The following is a 22,879-nucleotide window of genomic DNA, read 5'->3' on the forward strand; positions in this document are numbered from 1 at the left end:
TCAAATAAAACCTGGTTTTCTGCCTATTTTTCTCTATCTGATCTTCTTTTTAAAGGAAATATGTAAAGAAAGGCAGAGACCCGCATGGATTGGTATTAAGAGTATTCAGGGAAATTATAATCACATTTGAGTAAATTAGCATTCAAAACATATGTAACTTTTATTGAATGCAACAATAGTAGTGATGGATATGTGCAGGATTTGGAAAGACATTGTTTGCAGCCATGTTGTTTACAATATATTGTTCTTTTTAACACAAAACTAAAACAAACTGAGCAGACATTTAATCAACTGATTCCACTCTTTCAGTTTTAAAATGACCATATATGCAGACAATTCCATGCTTTAAATTCAACATACATTTGTCACATTGTCTGGGATGTTTTTCTTTTATATAGAAGGTTGTAACATCCTGCAGTGCACATTGCTTCCCACAATGTAAAACCTCTGAATGTAGAAGTCTTAGTAGTAGCAGGAAGTAGAACGCTAACTGCATAGCGATAGGATGCTGGGCTCAACTCAAAATCCAGGGGTCTATTTTCTCACAGGCTCACAGAATGTAACTCTTCCAATGAACATCAGATCTGACAGTGGGGTTTTGACCCTGCGACCAGGCAATAGGCCAGAGATGAGCTGAGTACGAGGAGACAGGACTGTGCTCGAGAACAAAATCTGTTGATATTAAAGGACACTGTGACAGAGATTAAATATTCAGCTGCCACCTGATGGCAAGTTTTACCCTTGATCTTAGATTGTTTTAATCTTGGTGTGAGATACTTAAATCCTGCTGTTAAAATGAAAAATGCTCTAACTAAAGATTCTAAGGCTTCTTTGTGGTTTCTGTCTGTGTTATACCCTATTTTAAATTCACACCCCTCAGATATTTTCCTCTCTACCAAAGCCACAGCAATGCTTCTGCTGGTTATCCCATTGAAAGGACTGGGCCAGGGATGATGTCATTCTTCACAGTGTCAAATTCTCTGAATTTGGGCGGCCTCAGCCATCCCTTTCCAGCAGAGTTGTTGAAAACAAACTCTGGATGGAATAAAGGGGGTCCCGCCTCTGTCACCAGTGGTCATCTTCATTCTGGGCTTTCTTGGAGGCCAGCGGACTGTGGCTGGTGTCATGGTAGCAAGACCATTATGAGGAGATTAGTCTGAGTTGAGGACAAATCCTCAGCACTAAAGGCATCCTCCTCTTTTATTGTGCTTCTTGTCCTATCGGTTTCCACATCCACACTTTGCTGTTTTTTAATGCATCTCTCTTTCTCTGTTCGTCTGTTATTTGACTCCCGTCTTGTCCAATGTATCCCATTTTGTTTCTCAAACTTTGCTTTTTCTCCCTGGCATGCAGAGACTCATTTCCAGGCCTCATATGCATTTCAAAAGGTGCAGGGGGCTCCTTGTGCTAACATGAAGAATTGAGCCAAGCAGCAGGCTGAATTTTAAAACGCTCCTCTGTAGTGAGTGGAGACAGTTCTCAACCAGACTATCAAAGCTCACTGTGTAAACCTGATGGCTCTGGGTCAGTTCACCCCTTTGCCAATTCTTATCCCCATTTCATTTCTACATATTGCCATTACTACCATTCCTGCTTCGGTTTTATACATGTAAACAAACTATTTTGTAGCCAACAATTGTTGTAGTTTTATGAAATTATGAAAAACAATTGTGATTCAAAATTCTCAAATCTGACTTAAATTTGAGGTGTTGTCTGTGTTCACTGGTCGCTTCATTAGGTACACCCAACCAGAATGGGGTTGGGCCCCCGTTTTTTTTTTTTTTCGGAACTTAGACCAAATTCTGATCCTACCATCTGAATGTTGCTGCTGAAATCCAGGCTAATAGCATTTTGCATTCCTTGGTTGTTATGGATGGTTATTTGAGCTACTGTTGACTTTCTATCATCTCAAAACAAGTTTTGCTGGCATTAACAAGGCATTTACATCCACTTAACTGCCAGGACACAGGATTTTCTCTGTTTTCCTGACCATTCTCTCTAAGCACAAAAATTGGTGAAACTTTTCAGCATATCAGCAGTTCCATGCAATGTTCAAAGTCACTTGAATCTTTTTTTATTACCTTTTCTGAATTCACTTTGAACTTCAGTCAGTTGGCTTCACCACCTAAATGCATTGAGTTGCAGCTATGTGACTGCCTAATTGACCAATGGCATTAACAAACAACTGAACAGTTGTGACTAATGAATATATGTTGTTATCTAGAAACTTTACATTAGATTCTGTTCTCATTTATTTTGGTTCTAGACAACATTTGGGCCAGTTGCCTCAGGTATAGACAATGAACTGATCTATTGATCCCCCTGATCACCAAAGCACCTCAGTGACCTCATGCTGGTAACTACTATTTACAGAAGTCATATTTCCACCTTTTTTAAAAGTAGACTATGAGTAGAGAACCAAAAAATACATAAAATTGTGATCTGTCCGAACGGGTACGAAAGGTATTCCTGGCAGGAACGAATAGAAGCATTGTAGAATAAAATGTCCTGCGGTAGAAGGAACCTTTTTTTTTTACATGAAATAGCTGGGTATAAAACAATGAAAACTGCAAAAGTACAAAATGGCATAAGGGTTAAACCACCAGTAACCCGACTTAACTGATCCACTGATCTGTCTTTTCTAAAATGTATTCTATCACCATTTGAAAGTCTCAATGAAAACTAAATATACATGGCAGTACTTCCTTTTTCTGTGCCACAGATTTTTCTAATTATTGTTTTATGCACATTTCTTTGTGACAGACAGAAAGGAAGGTCGTGGGTTAAGCTTCTCTTTTCTGTTGTTGTTGCAGGATGAACTTGACTTGACTGACAAGAACAGAGAGGCCATGTTTGCTCTGGCTGATGAGAAGAAATGGCAGATCTACTGCAGCAAGAAGAAGGTGAGTTGGCCTCTGTTGTACTTTATCATACATCAGCTCTGATCCTCTGGCTGGCCTTCTGTTGACTGGCTGCCTGAAGCCACAGTTTAGAACTTAATGTCAACCTTCGGTGAAGGGGGAAAAAAAAGCATTCCCTTACGGTTTTGTATTAGCTCAACCACAAAGCCGGCCCACGTTTCTGCTTTTAATTTCTTCTTTGACGTAAACATGTACACGTACTACAGCAATTTATTTTTGCAAGCTGCAGTGGGTTTATGGCAGGATTTAAGAGTCCATTTGTGCTGCAAACCCTCTCTCATCGTTGAGCAAGCATTTTCCTCAAATTGCTAAGGAATTGTGATCATACCAGCACAACTGCAGAATGTTTTCTTTCACCCTATCTTCAATGTCTTTCCTTGCAGGAAAACATCTTAATTGCCTTCGATCTACTTCTCCACAAAAACTCTGGTCCCATTTTGTGGGCGAACATCTAAAGCAACAGCATTGTGCTTGAAGTAGAATGACAATTCTTGGACAGCCCTCTTGCTTGTTAGTAAATATCCATTGTGTCTCTTTGCTTTGTTGCTTTTTAGGTTAGGTACAGGACAAGGTTCTACTTTCCAAGGCTCAGATTCTCTTGTTGTGATATGCTCTGATAAGCTATTGTAAGGGAATAAACATATACATTGTTTTTGTGCGTTGGCACCGTTGTGTGTGCACCTTCATGTGTTCTGGATATATGAAACAAAATTGAGCAGCAGAGTTGTGGGATGTTTAGAGGGATGTCAATGTGAAGTAGAAACTGGAATATGAGCAGAAGTACACAAGAAAAATACTATTAAACTTTTATCGCACTATGATAAGCTACTGTGCCTTTGGATGCTCTGCACTGCATCAAAGAGGATTGGACTCTTGGCCAAATTCACATTCGTACACACGAACCTGCAGTAGAGTTCAATAAAACTCATGTATCAGTTATTGAATAACTCACTAAGGCAGCCACAGACTTTTATGAGGACTGTCTGTGCTGCAGCAAAAGGTAGTGGAAACAAAGTTTTGGCAGCAGCCTGGGCACTTTGGAGCTATGTGCATCTAAGCCGGGCTCATAGCTAGGATATATTAGTTTGTCATTCCTCCTCCATCTCTCCCAGTCAGAAGTCATTTCCTTTGCAAAGTTTTGTGTCCAGGCCAGAAAACAAAGAGCAAAACCAGGGTGACAGTGAACAGCGGAAAGCAGGAGGAAAATCTAAACAAACCGTTCATTCATGGAGAGAGCCATTGTAATGGAGAATGAGAGAGAGAGGGAAAAAAACAACTGGTGTGCAATATCAGATAAAAATCATTCTTTTTGTATGTGTGTGCAGTCAGGAAGGAATGAATATTTCCCTAACATGCACAGCCTCAGACAAACATAAAAAATATAAACATGCATACAGTTGGAAGGAAAATAAAGCATTGCAGGTTATGCAGAAATAACTCAAGGGCACCACACAGTAGTACCCTCTGTTGCACAGAATGAACACATGACAGCAATTTGAATAGAGAGCAGCGTTTCCCTTGGACGGTCATGTTAGAGATGAACACTGGTTGTCGTGTCTGCTCTAGTGAAGAGACGGCTCCACTTGTTGTGGTTAGACAATTCTTTGAGGTAGGAACAAAGAAAATCTATCATTATCCCACTGCAAAACAAACTGCACAACACATTTACAGTAAAACTAATAACATATTCCACCTTCATTTTGGCATATTCTAGTGAGCTCCCTAAACAGAGCTTTCATGTGAAATAACTAATAGTTTTTATCTTTAAAAATAAATAAACCCTTTTAAATATGTGTTGATGTGTAGAACTGCAAAAATATTCTCCCAGATAACCAAATGAAATGTTTTAACACTGGCTTATTGTAGTAATTATCCACTTAGCCTGTTATACTACAGCAGTACTACATAAACTGCTGCTTGAATCAAACCAAGTGTTTCAGTTTAACTTCTGTCCAAACATAAAAATAAAGATAATTATAAACTTAAAATAAAATAAGAGACAGAGACTGAAAGCTCAAACGGAAGAAATAAGGTGACTTTGCTGTGATTTATTCAGCCTTCCTGTTATCTGATAACATTCTTGCTTTCTCTTCGACTCCCCCGCAGCCCAAATGAACGGCAGAAATATCTCAATATATTGTAGAAAATAGTTTTCCTTTAAATAGCATCTTACATCTCTGTGATTCCTTTGACTTTATATATTTCATTGATGCCTTAATTGTCTACCTTTGAATCACCTTTATTCAGTAATAACTTCCACACGAAGCGTTGTTGTCAGTGCGATCCATGCTGGGCAAAACGGTCAGGACTGGACAAGCTGAAAAATGTCTAATTCCCATCACCAGACAATTTCTTGGCGCATCTTTACTTTTTTCCTTTCAAATACCACACAGTCGTGGTGTCCAAGGTATCCAGTGCTGGTCTTATTAGATTACACCCATTGTTTCTAAACTGGGCTTCGCCCAGCACCTTGTGAGAGTGATAATTTGTTTAGTTTGTAACATGAATGCAAACAGCTCAACCAAAAATTGGTCATTAATGTTAGCTTGCAAGCAGAATCCCACAAACCTCATTCCAGTGCATGAACCTTTGAATAAATGAATAATTGCTTTAGCTTTAAGGTAGCTGCAGAGATCTAAATCAAGCTGCCATACATCTAAACTGGTAAAATTAGTAAACATGCTAGTGATTACAGCAAGGGTCACAAAAACTGCGATCTGAACAAGACTGAAAAACTCAAACATCAAAAATATAAATATGTAGATTATAATAAGGTCCAACAGTAATTGAGAGTATCGACCATTATACTATTGACCATTTGTCTTGCATAAGCCAATACACCATCTCCTAAGACTTGGTTCTGTTAGTAAGTGAATGAAATACACACACGCCTCATACGAATATAGAGATGCCATCAGTTTGGCCTTTATATGAGAGTATCACATTCGTGCCTGTGAGGCTGTATATTCTTGTTTTTGCATGACTTGCATCGAGTTGCCCGCAGGTAGAGAACATTATGTAACATCTAGTAACTCTTTATAATCGTACAGCACAGGAAGCCAAACAGGGTCTCCTGATTCTCATTAGTCGCGCTGCACTGACACACAAACACACACTCTTGTGTTTTCAGGCCATGATCACACAGCATGTCCCTGACTAAACACTAAAAAGCGTAGGGGTGGTTTAAACCATAAATAAAAAGTAACTAAAAGTAACTAAAATTTTTAAAATATGAAATTTCCTGTTTGCTGCCAGAGGCATAGTTTAAAAATGCAAGCTTAAGTTCTTCCCAAAAATACAAGAACCAACGTCCCAGTTGCAAGCATTTACTAATTTATTATTCATTCCTCAAAAATATACACATGGAATAAGGCTATAAATGGTCCTTTAATCAAAATGGTGTCTTCAGGACTGCAGTCATAGTGTTACACTCAGTTGCCATACCACCAGATTTTCAGCAAAGTCATGAGTGAAGGTCAGCTGACACAGAGCATAACTTGCAGATTCAGAAGACCGCATTAGCAGCACTTAATAAAGTTAGGTAGGTGTTGAGTTGTTGGTTTGGATAAAAAATCTTATTGTGCAATTATCATGGGCGAGCAAATGCATGTTGTGCTGGGCCCAGATTGAAACCAGTGATTTTGTGAGTGTGCTTGTGAAGTTTAAGGTTGCTCAAACAGATCACAGCAATCTAAATTTATTATACTGTACATCAGTAATTAAGAATTGTTGACAAAACAGGATTACATCTTTACATCTTGATTTATGAGTCTTCATAACGCCCTGTTATATTGTGTTTTCTCAACGATTTCCATCACACAGATTATGTGTTGACTGTCCTATGCATGGGCTGCCTGTAACAGTAGAGCTGCATTAGAGGTGATGTCATGATGGTGAAGTACGGACTCATGAAGAGTGACTTCCTATCATGTACTTAGTTCTTCGTTACCATGGATGACTTGTCAGCCCTGAAGGGAGAGAATCAATGCTGTCAACGTTATGAAGGGATGCCATTACTTCTAGAACTGTGGTGTTTAGACTCAATAGTGTATGACCTCTCGTCACTCCTGGTTGGGATTTTTGGTATACTAAAGCAGATGGGTATTCCAGTGTTTTCATGTCACAACCCTCTTGAGGACCTGGCATCCTAGTTAAGAAGATGCCAGTCTGCACACATGTGTAGATGCAGAAATCTCAGATTTGGGATTTGACCTGTACTTGATCCTTACTTTAGCCTGAAATTTTCAGAAGCGTTACAACAATTGAGAAGGAGGTTGAAAAACTCAAATGCCTAAAACAGCATTTTTGCTGTACTGTGTTCAACTTTCTGCTGAAGTTGGTTCCAGGTTGTTCCTTCAGTAATTCCACAGAACATCAGAGAGGCGGGTACAAGTCAGCATCCTGTGGCACATGTCTCCTTTTCATGTCCAAAAAGGACAATCAAACTGTGCCTCATACACTCGTCAGAAAAAGTTATTTTTTAGTTTCTAACCAATTGGTCACCAATCAGGGACAATTAAGCTGTAAAACAATTGATTCCTGTCATCAGCCAGTTTCCCATGTGTTTTTAGACTTAATGGGAATCAAGCCTCAAGCTGAAGTCTTTTCATACAGATCTCCTGGATCTATCCTCAATCAAAGATATGTTAGATCATTCTAGCTCTGCTCCAACCCAATGCTGATCTGCCAGAACTTAAAGCAGCTTTAGGCTCACTTGCCATCTAAGAGGAGAAAGCAGTTTTAGAACTCCATCCTGCCCTGAATTGCTGCTTGTATCCAGACCAATGGAGGCCTCCAACACCCAGCGTGCATTGGATTGTCTCTTTTAAATCTGGTATCTAAGTTGAACTTATATTGTTGTCATGCAATACAGGCACATGACTTTTTTTTTTTTTTTTAACAGATGCAGTTTTATTACATTTCCAAACACAATATTTATTTAGTTCAAAGTGAGTACATTTTGTTTTATTTTTGTGGGTTAAAGATACACAAGTTCTAAAAAAAAAATTTCTAAATTTCCTTTTAATTTCCTGAATACGGCCCAGAAGCATACCTCACATTATCCTACATCTCAAATGCCCATCAGGAATGCCATTACATAACACAAGCTGACTGTTACTACAGCACAGAGCTACAAATCTCTGAAAACTACAGCAGCTCATGTCTTCAATTATCAGGCGCATGGGTTTTATCCCAGCACTCACTGTGATCCGTTGCAAAATTATATAATTGTATCTGTAAAAACAAAAAGAAAATAAATAAATGGTAGGTGTAACACAATCTTTAGGGATTCAATATACTGTCCATTTTCTTCATCGTAGGGTAAGACCTGCTTATTTCAGGGGATAAATGTCCCCTGTGGACACCTTGGAAAGTCAGGATTACCCTCTTTCCACAGACAGGAACATATTGAGGTGACATTTTGAGCAGAGAATTTGGAGAAATTGTAGCTTCTAGCTTTAGTTAAGAATATAATGCATCCCATTTTCTTTATTTTATGATTCATATCATAATATATTACTGAACAGGAGGAAAATGAAAAATATATCTAAACGGGGGGTGTCATCATCCCATCGGCGGATCGTTCTGCGTGTGGGAAAGAGGCGAGGCCACAGAATGCAGTTGAGATGGCTTTTATTTGAAACTGCAGGTCACATTTTTCTACTCACACCGTGAACAAAGAAGCCGGCTTTCTACCTTAAGGTAGTTCCACCACTCATACCAGCTGAAGGGGTGACAAAATAAAACAAGAAATAATATACCGCAATAATTCACCCCACCGAACAAACAATAAATGGTACCAATACACATTTACATGCATGCAAATCATTAGACTAAACTAATCTACAATCAATCAAAAATTTAATTTAACTTAATCTAACTCTGAAGAGCACCTCCCCTCTTAGTTGACAATGGTATGCTCCATGCTACCAAGGAGACACAACCAAAGGTAAGACTCAACCACTAACCTGACATTTCCCCACATTCCCCCTGTCAAAGAAGGATGGCCAGTCCTTCTGCCTGAAATAATTTTTTAACTAAATATCACTATAACTGAAATAAAACTAAACAAACAGCATTTGTTCTATAAATAAATATAATATCAATAATCACTTATAGGGATGGAGCCCCTAATCTCCATTACAGGGGGACACAGAAATATGATGTGTATAATGTGTATAGTTTATATATCTTATACCTCTTTCATGAAAATCATTGCCCTCTATTTCTCTCATTTTCCTTCAAAGTTCCTCTGGACCATCGAGATTGTTTTTATGGTTCTATGCTCCTTGGATTGGACAGTCATACAAATACCAGTTTTTCATTCGGTCTTTTGTTTATCTCATCCTTTCTTATTTAGATAAAAACACAGGACTTTGACATTCTTAACAACTTAATATTCAATAATCTGTCTCATACATAGTGTTAACCTTTCTATGTCCTCTGCAAGTAAATTCTTCGATTATAACCTGTATCACAAATTTTCAGATTTGTTTATTATGGACAAAATTTTAAAGATGCATGATCATGTTTTTTTTTTTTTTATAAAGTATAGTTAAGAAATAAAAATGATTTATGTATTGTCAAATACTCTAACTTGTCAAGGCAGATTTACTCCCTTTTTCTGCAAAACAAAAATAAATATTCTCTATTACCTTTCAGTATTAATGCACCAAACAGAATATTATTTGGACTTGAGTTTAGTAAAAATCTAATATTTTCTAGTATTTGGTAGACTATAACATTTCAGGTGCTTTGCATTCACATTCTGCATGCTAATTTATCTTTGACCAGTTGACTGAACTCTCCTCAGCCTTGCTGGCCAAACCTGAGGTAGATTTTAGCAGCCAGGATGCTAGGGCTCACAGAGAGTGGTGGATCTCTGGTGGTTACCATCGTTATGGGACATTGTGATGATGGTAAAGCGAGTGAGAAAAAATTGGGTTTTTGTCATTGCACTGTTGAGCAGTAATGTTGCAAGTGCAGGTTTTTCCCAATATCGCACATCCCTAATTTGCATTTAGGCAGCAGCAACAAAGATTACTTTTTGTGTGTTATATTCCTCAAAAAGAAAATTTAAAAACAGCAGGTCGCACTTCCAAGAAAATTGAAATTCTGTATCCTCCAGGAAAAACCTAATCGGTTCATCACAAATTTCAAATTAATGGAAGTTTGCTTGCTGATTCTTTCTAGTATCTTTAATATTGTGGACCTCTCATGAGGGTTCGAAAGTTATTTACAGTCTTCAGGGTGCAGTTTTGGACCTCTCTGAGCATTTAGACAACATCATTATTAGATCATCATTTGCTTATTCTAGCAAAACAATATCCAACCTTAGGTAGCACATGTCACGATATCTTGCGTATTTTATTCATTTTTCCTTTTTCTTGCTGGGGTTCTCAGGATTTTAGAACTTATTCTGAAGGTCCCCACTTTACCTCTGTAATCCCCTCCGGGCCTCTCTGAGAACACTGTATCAGAATCGGAGGCAATCAGTCCAATCCCACAGCGAAATTGGAGCCCTCTTGGGAACATGTTAGCATGTCTCTCAGAGTTAATGTAGAATGCTGGCCCTTTATACAGTCAAATGATTGTGTCTAGTTGGCTTCCAAAGCTGGAAAACTTACTGTTGTTCAGAAAATCTGTATGATTATGTGCTCCTTTAGAGGTGTCCAGGGCATTATATTATTTATTTGTAATTTACTCACTTGCTGGTCATCACCTAAAGGTGAGACCATTTCCTTCAGGCAAACTGTAAAATCTTTCCACATTTCAAACTTCTTTTTATTCAATGTGGCCAGCTGAGCAGTTGGAATCTCACCTCCTATAGCTCCTGAAATCATGCCTTGAAAGCTATATATGCAACAGATTCTTCCAGGCTGTGAGCTCAATTATTTGTCAGCGAAACCTCTGAGGGGGTTCATAATGTTTAAGGCAGCTTGTTACATGACAGCGGGGAAGCTGGAGTATGTTATTTCATCTTTTCTTTCAACAGGTGCCTCTGCAAACACAATAGTCTGCCAGACAGAGAAATATGCCTGCATGCTGGCGTTTGCCTGGTATTCAGGTCTTCAGGGGCGCAATATTTTCCTCAGCAGATGGTTGTAATAAGTGAAACACCTTACAGATATACATACCTGATATGCTGTTGGGGATTCCTGTCTTTCTTTGCAGCGCCTCACACTGTAAATCATATTTAATGTTAGCAGACATAAGGAATGTGTGGTGAAAGTGTGTAATTGTTGCAGCAGAGTGACGGGGTCGACCCTAAACTGCAGCAGCCTAAAGCACCAAAACCCTTTCAGCCTGTGGAAGAACATCAGCTGCAGTTCACATTTGTACAACCAGCTGAAAACTGATTTTTACTTGCATTGTAAAAAAAAAGACAGCTAACCTTTTGTTCTCACTGCCTTACATTACATTTTCTTATTTTTTTTATCAAATGCCGGAGTAATATGAGATATTTCTTCAGTTACTTCAAATTCAAAAATGTACTGTAATTTAGTTTGCTTTGTGACCTTCTTATAGAATAAATTACAACATTAGAGTTAAATAAAGACACACCTGTGGATGTATCTTAAGACAACACCAGAAACACAATGCTTCCTTCATGGGAGATTTGAATTAAATCAGCCAAGATATCAGGAAGAGAATGGCGGACCTCCACAAATGTGGTTCATCCTTGTGTCAAGTTTCAATTCCAGATGCCTAAATGTTTTCACGTTCATCTGTTCAACAATTATACACAAGTATAAACACCATGGGAATGTGTGGAAGGAGATGAGTTCTGTGTCCCATAGATGAACCTGTTTTGGTGTAAAATGTGCAGATAAACCCCAGAACAAAACCGAAAGACCTTGTGAAGATGTTGGCTGATACTGGTAATACGTAGGTTGTTGTGTGCTAAGCACATATAAACAATTCCTATCTACTTTCGAAAGGCTGAAGTTGGTGTTTTTTGCTCCAAGCATTGTTCAGTTCTTATCACACAACTCTAATACCTGTCATAAACTGTGATTACTTTCCAGAATGGTTTGATGGAGCCAGCAACACACAAGAACAGACTCTGTACCATTTCACCCCTTAACTATTCCATTATAAGGGCTTAAACAAAGGAAGTGTGTAGACTGATATGATTAGGACCCCCTAAAACAAACCTTGTCATCATTTTTAATTTGTCCTGGAACATGGTGAAAATTACAGTACTTGCAGTCGCCAAAGTAAATGTTTGGGTGGCTGTAATTTGGCCGAAGGGTCATAGAGGGGCAGCTGACTTGTTAATCTAAGCGTTAGAATCTGTCTGGCATTGCGTCCTGAGCGTGTCAGCGCTGCATTGGGAAAGACGGGGCCAGCTTGAAAATCACGGGCCTTAGCATTACAGTGAGTTTTATTGTTTTTGTTTCCTTTTAGCTCTTTAGGATTGAACCGGCTTTCTGGCACCAAGTGCTAGTATTCAGAAACAATGGTCATTATGTGGACTGAAATGTACATTGACCAAACTTGTACAGAGTCCAGGAAAGCTGGAGCTGTTTTCCACAATCAGAGGAATTGCTGATTCTGTTGCTCATTATATATCCAAACTTAAATCCCCCCTTTTAAATGTAGACAATTAAAGGATGTTATGTCTCAGGGAAAATCAATTAAGCCAAGTTTCATTTTGGACTTTGACCGACTTGATCAGCAGAAAGGCTAATTTGCTTTTAGCTGTGAGGTGCCCTGATGCAAGTATTGAAGCAGCACTTTAAGTTGTTAATTTTGATTACAGAGCAAATGGGTTCTTGCTGCAGCACAAACACACTTTCAGAATAAATAAAGTTGTTAAAGTACAAATAGTCAGACGCACTTCCCACCAATTAAACTGCTGTTGTTTTTACCCAAACCTCCCTAAAAGGGTTCCTGTCTCTGTTGTGATTTTAGCTGAAAAATATCAAGAAATGACTGGGGCATGCTGAAGTTTTGATTTGTGTCATTTATCTAGTGGTCATTTAAAGAGTATTAGCACACAATAAATGAGAAAACAAGAGAACAACAAACTGTTTATAAAGCAGAAATCAGTCACAGTCCAGCTTTCCTCATCACATCTACAGAAAACAAATAGATTTGTTTGCAAAATCCTAATGTTTGTATCTGGAAAATAATCTTTGATATTCAGGCTTTGCAAGAGTATTAATACTTCTAGAAAGTTTTCACATTTTTCTCAATATGACCACAAGCCTTAATGTCTTTTACTGGGATTTTATGTAATTAAATTTCTCCACAACTTTATCCCGATCTGTCTTAGTGTTCTTTGGTCTTTGTGATGCTGTTTTTTTGGAAAAATATTTGTCCAACATTGAAGCTTCAAGCCTGGGTCAAACAGGGTGAGGTGTGACTGAGGAACAAGGTCAGGGCTGCTTGTGGCATCAAGCTTGCCCGCATTAGATGGAGCAAATTCATCACTGGCTGAAATAGCTATTGTTTAGCTTTCCTCAGGCAGCTCTTTCTTTTTAGAAGGAAAATAGCTCAAAGGGGTAATAATTTGTATTGATAGTTTATTTATTGCTTAGGATTCCTCTAAATACTGGTTAGTTTAATTAAAGGCGCCCCGGTTTAAAAAACTAAAACCACTAACATGATTATTGCTTTTGGACGAGCAAATATAAAAAAACCGAAATGACCTGTTTGGACCGTGAATATTCATATTCATCTTCCTAAAAGTGTCTCTAGTAGCTGTCAAATCATGTTGCTTTAGCCTGTAAGACATGCTGGCTGAAATTCTGAGCCAGGAATAGAGCACAAATGTTGGCTTATACTTTTCGTCATGCTGAATGCGATAGGAACTTGATTGTGACCTGAGCTGGGACAACAAATGTTTCAACGTTTAACAGTTTTCCTGTTAAATCGTGGCGGCACAGAAACATTTAAAAATGTTTAATTCTGTTTCTTTCTGTTTAGGAGCAAGAGGACCCCAACAAGCTTGCCACCAGCTGGCCCGACTACTACATAGACCGCATTAACTCCATGGCTGCTGTAAGTTAAACTTGTTCTTGTCCCTTTTTGTGTAAAAAGTTTAGACCCTCTATTTTAGCTTGCACATACAGCATTGTTAAAAAGGAGAGTACACTCTTCTTCAAATCTGGGGTTTCGTGTATAAGAACATAATCAAGTGGTCTCCAGGTTCTAAAATAATGTAAATCTGCATGTAAAAACCGCACAACAGGTTAAACAGGATCTAAAAGTGAACAAAGCAGCCAGGTTCTGGTAAATATACGTGATTACCTGTTGATCATCAGCATGGCCACCTTTGTAAAAGCAGGAATAACACAATGCCAATGTGGAGAGACAGCAGGAATGACCTTGGAGAAGCTGTTGCTGCTTGTTTGTAATACGTAGGGTTGGAAAGTTCTGAATGAATCAGAAAAGCTCTGAAACAATGTCAAGTTGGTCTTGAACATGTCTCTATACCAAAATATTCAAGAGAGAAATTGGAGGCCATGTATACGACAGCTGAAGCTGGTCCAAACACAGCAACACAACAATCCAGAACACATCAGGAAACTTACCACGGTATTGCTCTTGGAGAAAGGAATCAAGGTGCTGCAATGGCCCAGTCAAAGTCCAGGCCTTAACAATGGTCTGTAAACCTCAATGAATTGAAAGAGCATTTGAAGGGAGTGGTCCAAAATTTCTCCATAATTATGTGAGAGGAGGTTGTTCTACAAGCTGTTGAATCATGGAGTGTACTTACTTTTTTTTTTACATGCATCTTTCCTATTTTGGCTTCATCTTTTTTTAATTAATGACTTGGTGGGCTCTTTTGTGTGATGTTGTACACTTATGAGTGGATTTAAATTATTTTAGAATCCCATTTTTATCATGTCTTGTTCAAATCAAATTCTAGTATTGACAGAGGGTGTGCTTTCTTTTTACCCTGACTTTGCATGCCTTTTTTATTATACCCCACCTAATCCAAGCACTCTCCTCCTGAGAGGTCACTGGTCTCTCAGCCATTCTTTCTCAGACGTCTCTCAGGGCGAATATTTTATCGTGTCCCTGCTGACTGCTGATTATCCTCACATGACCACATTCCTTCTTTTTGACCCCTGCATTCACACACACACTGTGATGACAAACAGACCATTTAGACACTCAGCAGTTCACTGAGTGAAAATAACTGTCAGCGCCAAGATGACAATATTCATTATTTTCTGACCAGTATAGCTGCCAGTGAAAACAGCTTGACACCATCACAAACCTTTCATCTCATGTGAGCTCACTGTCATTTAACATGTGCGCTTATTGGGAATTTGCGTTATTTGATTCAGTCGACCAGTGACCCTTTAGTGCCATTGACCTCAGGCCTGGAGTCCTTATGTGGACGACTTGTTGGCTCCAAAAATGTTCGGGAGTCATAAAACATGATATCATAAGAGGTCGACATGTAAGCATGAACTTGAGATGAGCAATGTGAGTCTTTCAAAGTTATAGATCAGCTAACTGTCATGATTTATGATGTTCAATATAAATAATTAAGTAGTGATATAGCACTTAAATATTTCAGATCATCACATTTTATAATTGGACAAAGATAACTTGTGTAAAAATAAAACCCATTTTTTCTTCTTTTTTTCCCCATTTTTCCCCCTAATAAACCCTTTCAAGGTGAATGGGGGGGAAAGCATTCAAACACACCTGGTTGTATGTGGAAAAGCCACTGCCCCTCTTTGTAAAATCATGAATTAACAATAAATGACCACATTTTTAAACAGTTGAGGTTAATTTTGCTAGCCACATCAAAGTTTGAACCTGTCTCATAACATGAAGTAGGGTCAAAAAGCAACACATCATGCCCTAATCTAATAAAATTAAAGAACTGTCATTGACATATGTCAAAGACACTGCAGCCCACTTGCCTCAACTAAGGTTAATGTTCATAATTCAACAATAAGAAAGTGACCGGGCAAAACAGGAATCTATGTATATCTTAAGACATCTTAATGATTTATAAGACTTTAGAGCCAAACAAAATCTGTTGACTGATCAGACAAAATTGGACCTCAAGCGCACTTGTCTTTATGTAGGAGGACCGTGATCCAAAACAGACAAGCAAGTCCAAGATTCCAAGAAGCCCAAATTTCTAGTAAGTAGCTTAATTCATATAGCTCCCTTCACAGGTTAAAAGACACAAAGTGCTTTAAAATAAAATGACAACATAAACATACAAACACAAAAGTTCTTAAAAGTGTAAAATGGCATACAAAAAAAAAAAACATGAAAGAATCATATGGCCCAAATCTAGTTAAAAGCCAGTCTAGTCTTTAGCTCCTTCTTAAAACATTCGCTAGAATTAAGAAAGTGCAAAGATGAAAGCAAGGCCTGCAACAGCCTGGCGGCCAATGCTCTAAAAGATTTATCACCCCTTGTTTTAAAATGAACCATTTTGAGTTGCCCAGTCAAAGTCTAGAGTTAAATCGGATTTCCTTAATGTGGGATGGTCTTAAATAGGCAGCTCATGTTCCAACCATGAAAAACGATTCTGCAAAGAATGGGCCACGTTTTCCTGCAGATCAAAATAATAACATTATTTCCATTTATCACAAATGTTATGCAGTTATTGCTGCCTTTGGTGGGACAACTAGTCATTAGGTTCGGGGGGGTAATTACCCTTTCACATAGGGCTAGATTGGTTCAAACTGCTTTTTTGGCTTAATTAAATCTATTCATAGTTATTCAGGTTTATCGTGGTCTGATATTTAAATTTGTTTGATAAGAAATATAAAACGGTAGCAAAAAAGCAAAAACAGAAGAAATCTGTACAAGGACAGCTTGCATTTTTCTTTGGGAAACACATGTTGCAGCTGTTTAGTTTTGCATTCTGATAACATTTTTTGTTTACTCCCTTCACTTGGCATAGATAAATTGAGCTGCTACATTTCCATTACTGAAGCTTACTCTCAGAATCTGGGTGAACAGTTTTTACTGTTTGGGTCCGGCAGCACCCACACTATAATAAACTGCACTGCATTGCAAGCTGAGCCCAGAGATAACTTCTGATTTGTAAGCTGCCAAGGACTAAAAAATCAACACCGCAGCAGTGCCTTCTGTGCTATTAGGTGTCAGACACGCTGTCATCAGACACACTGTCAGAGTTATGTTTCAGTCTTTCCCGTGCTGCAAAACAGTTTGTACAAATCATTCATACAAAACCTGCTGTAGAGATGGGATTTCTCTCTAATTATTTCATCAGTGTAACAAACTCTTAAACTGTGTCCAGGTTAGCCACTTTAACTATTAAATATATGATTTAAAAAAAAAACAGTAAACAAAAGCTTTGATTGATAGACACGTAAATCAATTTAAATCAATCTTCTGTGACCTTACAGAAGGGAAGTCAAAAAAGGGTCAACTGATTCTGCATGAGACCCCAGTCATTTTAACGCCCCACAGGCTTGGTTGTAATAGTGTAAAAGTCATTACTCTTATATCGGGGATAGGATTTAGACACTGCAAACAAACAGTTTATAGTTTAGCTTGTATTAAGATTACAATCTTATGATTCTGTTCAGATATTTTTTTTAATGCCAGATTTGGACAAACACTCATTTGTTCAAATCTTTCCTTTAGGCTCCGTTATTCATCCTTCCAATCTCCAAACAGTTTTTCATCCTTATTTGTAGACCTCCTTGTTCTTCCACTTGGAGCTCCTAACCCCACACAGCAGATCCATGACTTCATATCTTGGCTTGCAATCAGGCTCACAGAGGACAAACCTTCTACAGTAGCTGAGTTATTGGATGATCTCACTCTGGCTTCATCCGCCTAAGAGATTGCCTTACGACCAGCATCTTGACATTCATTCATAAACTCATGTCAGAGCTTAGAGGTTGTTTACTGACCATACGGTTATACCTCAAATGTACTTGTGACTCTGGCAGCAATAACTGTAGCCCTGGTGTTTCTAACCTAGTGATGGGATAAGTAACTCCCAAACAAGGTCTGGAGAAAGAAAAGATTATAAACTGTTACCTGGGATTAGACAAATCACTCAGCTATGACATGGCTGCAGCTTAATGAACCAGACTAAATACCAGCAGGAATCTAATAATTACACCATAATAATTGTAATTACAAAAATAAATTACATTAACTGCATAACAGAAGACTTCAGATCTTCTCATAAACTGTTCCCCTTTGGCCATTTGGACAATACGTCTGCAAACAAATACTGGTTTACCTGATTTATGTTTCAGTGCAATCGATCTTTGTTTACACTTTGGCTTTTATTACCAATTCAATAAATGCCACAATAGTAATCATGCTACATGACTTTGTTTGTGAAGAATTTCTGAAGAATGACCTTGGAAAACAACATCTTAAATATTTTTTTGTGCAAGAAAATTTGTCCTTGTTGTTGGTATAAAGAAAGATTTACACAGATTTACACAGTGGTATAATCTCCAGGTATTTTTTATTTGAATCATTAGTCTATCTCATTTTTGTAGATGGGCCACATCACTTGTGATCTCAGGTGTACATTCAGGTATTCCCATCATAAAAATCCTGTCTGGTATTATACTTTAATAACTTTACTTACAGTATTTAAAGACTATGCAAATGTGTGCTATTAGTGAATACACTTTTCAGAGTTTAGTAACCAACTATTGTTTTTATATTTATGGTCAACAATGAAGAGTTCACAAACAACTAAATTCCTTAAGTCTACTAAAGAACTATGATTGCTCTTAAAAAACAAAATCATTACCTTAGAGGCAGTGGTATGAATATTATGTATGGATTCCTACAAACAGATTATTCTAAATGTTATAAAAGTGATCTTCAAAAAATATATGCATCTCGAAAACAGCATTATAACTTTAAATCTACACCTAAAAAAATGACATTTGATGTTTAACATTTTTTAGCATTTTCTCTGAAAGGAATTCAGTGATGTGTCCATTTTACTGGTTAATTTGTTTAATATTTTTTTCTAATGTTATTTTTTTTGTTGTTAAACACAATCATTTTCTCATTGGTCCCTTTTACAGTGAAACCATATTTTTAATTGGCACTTCAGTGACCCATGTGGTCCCAATTCAGTTTTAGAAGAGCAGCACCAATCAGTCGGGTAACAATGCACTGATGAGTAGCTCTAAGGCAAAGCTCTGGCTCTGGGCTCCATTTCCTATAATAAAGTCTCTGGGAATTACCATCTGCTGGTTTACCAACAGGCACTAATGGTATCCTTGTGAGGATGTTGGCCACAGGTATGAATGAGCTTACAAATAGCAGATGTAAGAAGGAGGCTTTTGGCTAGACTGTCTGACATGGAGTGCTGGCTCAGAGAACAGCCTCTTCAGGGTTTCTGGACTGTCTGCAGAAAGTAAGTCAACTTGATAAATGTTTTGACTGTACCGTTTTTAAATATGCACTGACTCTACTGTACAAAGTAGAGACATTGTAGAGTAGTCAAACATACTGTTGAGCTTGAGTTAACTTTAATAGACTGTAGTTTAATGCTGTAGAATTTCAGAACCCAACTTCAACCTGGATGCCCTGTTAACGGACCAGAAAAGAGGATATCTTTTTTTGAGCCTGCAGTGCTATGGCAAGCTGACTCCAATGCGGAAACAAACACAGTTTGGCAGTGAGCAGCCATGGAAAAAGCCCTGAGAGGCTGAACAGAAGCCGTGCCTAACGGGAGCACAGCAGCTCTTTGATGTTACAGACAAAACCTTTTAAGTGATGCAGAGATGCATTAACACTAACACTGGTTCAAGTGCTTCTTCATTATTTGCTCTATTTGTTGCTAGCATTATTAGAGCTAGTTTCCTGCTTGACATTTTTTGACATGTTGTTTATTTTCTCTTTAAATAAAAGTCACTGAAAAAAGTTAACATAGTAGGGTATTAACGAGATTGCACCTTAGGTGTCAAGATATTAAAAATTGCACAATATTTCTGGACAAAATTATTTTTCATTAAGTGCTTTCAAGTTGCTGTGTGTGACTGTTCGAGTGAAGAAAGTCTAATCTATTAGTATGGGCCCTGGATAAGAAGGTGAAAACATGGCAATCTGTATTAGTCTTTGGGGCTTTTAATTTAAAGTAAAAAAGCACACAGTTCTTGGGTTTTTGCTTTATGTGGTGACATAGTCAGCTTATAAAAACTGCTCATCAATATGTCCGACAACGCTTTGTTACAAAAGCAGTCCTACACCAAATCATTTGTGTGGTGGGGTTTTGGGTACACAATGGAGAAAAGATGCAGACAGAGAGGCAAATAAGATATGATTAATTTACAAGCACTGTGAGGGTACCATATTTGGCAAACAGTTAGCTGCTACAGCACCAATGTTAGCATCTGCTTTGTAGCTTCCTACACAGCTTGAGACCATCAGGGCCTGTTCATACTAACGAGGATAATTTGCAAAGATTGTTTTCTGCGTTTGCACGTCTTATCCTCACGCAAGTGGAGTTTTGGTGGAAAAAAAAATTGTTTTTAAAAACTCTCTGAGGTGTTTCCTTGTGGACTGCAGTTATATACTGCAATATTGAATAGTTTGTCAAACTGTAATCCACAATCATCTGAATTCCTTGTTATACTTGCAGATGCAGACATTGTTTGCTTTCGATGAAGAGGAAATGGAAATGCGGAACAAAGTGGTGGAAGATCTGAAGACAGCACTCCGAACTCAGCCAATGAGGTAAGTCCTCATCGTCTGGAGTTTTTCTGAGCTGCAGAGTGCCAGAAACTCCGCATTACATGGCTCTCATTCAAGTCATGCATTCCTACCATTTGACTTGCTGAGGTAATATCCCACAAACTAATTACAGCTAATAATGTAACATACTACTGGAAAGATTTGCTTTACAATAATAGCGCCTCTTGTCATTTGGAATTATCTCCATTTAATTACTTCCAACTGAAATACAACCAATTAGAGGTATTTTTAGCACTGCAGTTTAACTTTTTCCTCCCCTGACATGGTCATCGGCAGCTGTTGGGCCTCACACTTCAACACAAAGAGCCATTCAAGGACATGGGACGTCTCAGTAATACAAACTGCCCTCCTCTTGCAGTCTGCAGACCTTTACATCCATCTATCAGCCACTCTTATGATGTGGTGGTCTGAACCAAAGTGGGGCTGAGTTTTTTCATGGGGAGATATAAAGTGATAGACTGACTCTACAGAGTGGCAAAAACTCTGTGCAGCATTGAAGTCTGGGTCACATCTGGGTTTTGTGTTTGTAGGTCAAGTGCATGTAAACCTGCTTGGGTTTGTGCTCCAACTGCACACGGGCCCATTTGCTTTTTTTCAGGCCTTGAGGTTAATTTTGCTCTGAAATGGCACCATATACATCAGTAGTGTCAAACTCCCATCCTCGAGGCACCAGCCATAGTCCACACAACTTTATCAAATGAGTGAATCACCTTCTAAGCATGCAGGCAAGTTCTATGTTGCCCCTCTAATTACATAATTACTTGATTAGGGTGTGTTGAACCAGATTTACATTTAAAAGTTTATGGACACCAGCTCTTGAGGACTTGAGTTTGACACCTGTAATGTAAATTAACTGACTTGTTGCTGGTGATTCACCAAATTTGGTTGGTTCTGTTTTTGCATATAGGAAATTACAGCTAATTCTACCGGACAGGAAAGATGACACATTTTCATCCCAGATCTCTTTAAATTCTACCTTCATTGTCTCAGTTTACTTTTGTTGGCCTCCTTTCTTCTTTGCTCTGTCTGCTTTGCAGTTATTTCCAATTATCTTAGCTATGTGCAGGTAATGGGAAGCAGCCATGCTGATGAGGCTGTCTGCTCTGCACATGTGTCCACATGCGCTGTTTGTTTACCAGCCTAATGAAATAACCAGCGACAGATGCTGAGAAATAATCAGCCGTCTTTTATCCTAAAATGTCATTAAGTTGGCCTGTTTGTCATCTAAACAGTCAATCTGTCTCTTCAACCATTTTGTGTTCTCCTCTTCTGAATTATTAAGCTTGCTGATTGGGCTTTTGAACTCAGTAATGGATGTATGGGTTTTTTTTAGGCTATGGATCCAAATCAATTTACGTAAATTTTATTTAATGCAACAATTAAACTTAACAAAATTTAACATAAAGGGATCATCTTTTGCTAGTTCATTGATGGAGATAGTAGTTTGCCAATCCTACAGAAAATAAAGGATTTACAAGATTATCCCCATTTATGTTTCAAAGCAAATGTCCCTGAACATGTTGTTTTATGTTGCTATCAAGAAAAAAGTAGTGGAAGATTTTCATTTTGAATAATTTAAAGAACAGGAAAATAAACATTTTCACTGATCGGTCAGAGCCTATCAGGAGGAAATAAACACTCAACTCTCCTGTTAGTATTTGATGCCAGTTCACCTTTCAAATCAATTTTAAAACATAAATCAAGATTTTTATTTAGCAAACCCATCCTAACCTAAATTCAGTGAAATGATGTAATGGTAATCTGGAAATCTATATTTTTGATTTGATCCCTTTATCTGCAAATAAGGAAAAAGCCAAATGTTGATGCATTTTTTTTATTCTGTGTCTGTTTAACTGGAAGGATCAAATTGAGACATATCATCTTCTTTTCTAGAAAACTATTAAGTTGTGGCCAGAATTTGTGAGTCCCACAGGAAGTTAGTTTTTTACAAAACAGCACTTTTATCCCCAAAGTGCTCCTAGATGATTGAGATGATTGAGCAGAGTTGCTTGCTGGATGATGGTTTGATCATGACCTTTAATGATTTTTATCAGTTTTAGGCAAAATAGTGACTGAGCCCACCCTGTTGGGGATCTTGAGATCCAGCATCACACATACAGCTCCAAGGAAGCTCCTCTGTTGGTATGACACAGGACTCTTGGTAATGGTCACATTTTCTTCTTCAGAAACCCCTGTTTGTATCAGTGTTAAAAGACATTGGAGAAAATAACCTTACCACAGGCCTCTGCAGGCCAATC

General features: G+C 38.1%; 1 protein-coding gene across 6 annotated transcripts in view; it reads left to right on the plus strand.

The window, feature by feature from the left end:
* Positions 1 to 22,879, plus strand: part of daam2 (dishevelled associated activator of morphogenesis 2) — a 116,376-nt gene that overhangs the window by 46,600 nt on the left and 46,897 nt on the right. For all 6 annotated transcript variants that reach the window (XR_007035041.1, XM_047344988.1, XM_047344987.1 and 3 more), the window contains exons 3-5: positions 2,814 to 2,903; positions 13,857 to 13,931; positions 20,509 to 20,603. Coding sequence is in view for 5 of the 6 variants with exons in the window: in XM_047344988.1 (XP_047200944.1) it covers positions 2,814 to 2,903; positions 13,857 to 13,931; positions 20,509 to 20,603 (260 nt within the window). In the remaining variant the exon portion in view is untranslated. The remainder of the gene's footprint in view (positions 1 to 2,813; positions 2,904 to 13,856; positions 13,932 to 20,508; positions 20,604 to 22,879) is intronic.

This window comes from Girardinichthys multiradiatus, chromosome 19 (genome assembly GCF_021462225.1).
Source record: "Girardinichthys multiradiatus isolate DD_20200921_A chromosome 19, DD_fGirMul_XY1, whole genome shotgun sequence".
NCBI classification, from domain to species: domain Eukaryota; kingdom Metazoa; phylum Chordata; class Actinopteri; order Cyprinodontiformes; family Goodeidae; genus Girardinichthys; species Girardinichthys multiradiatus.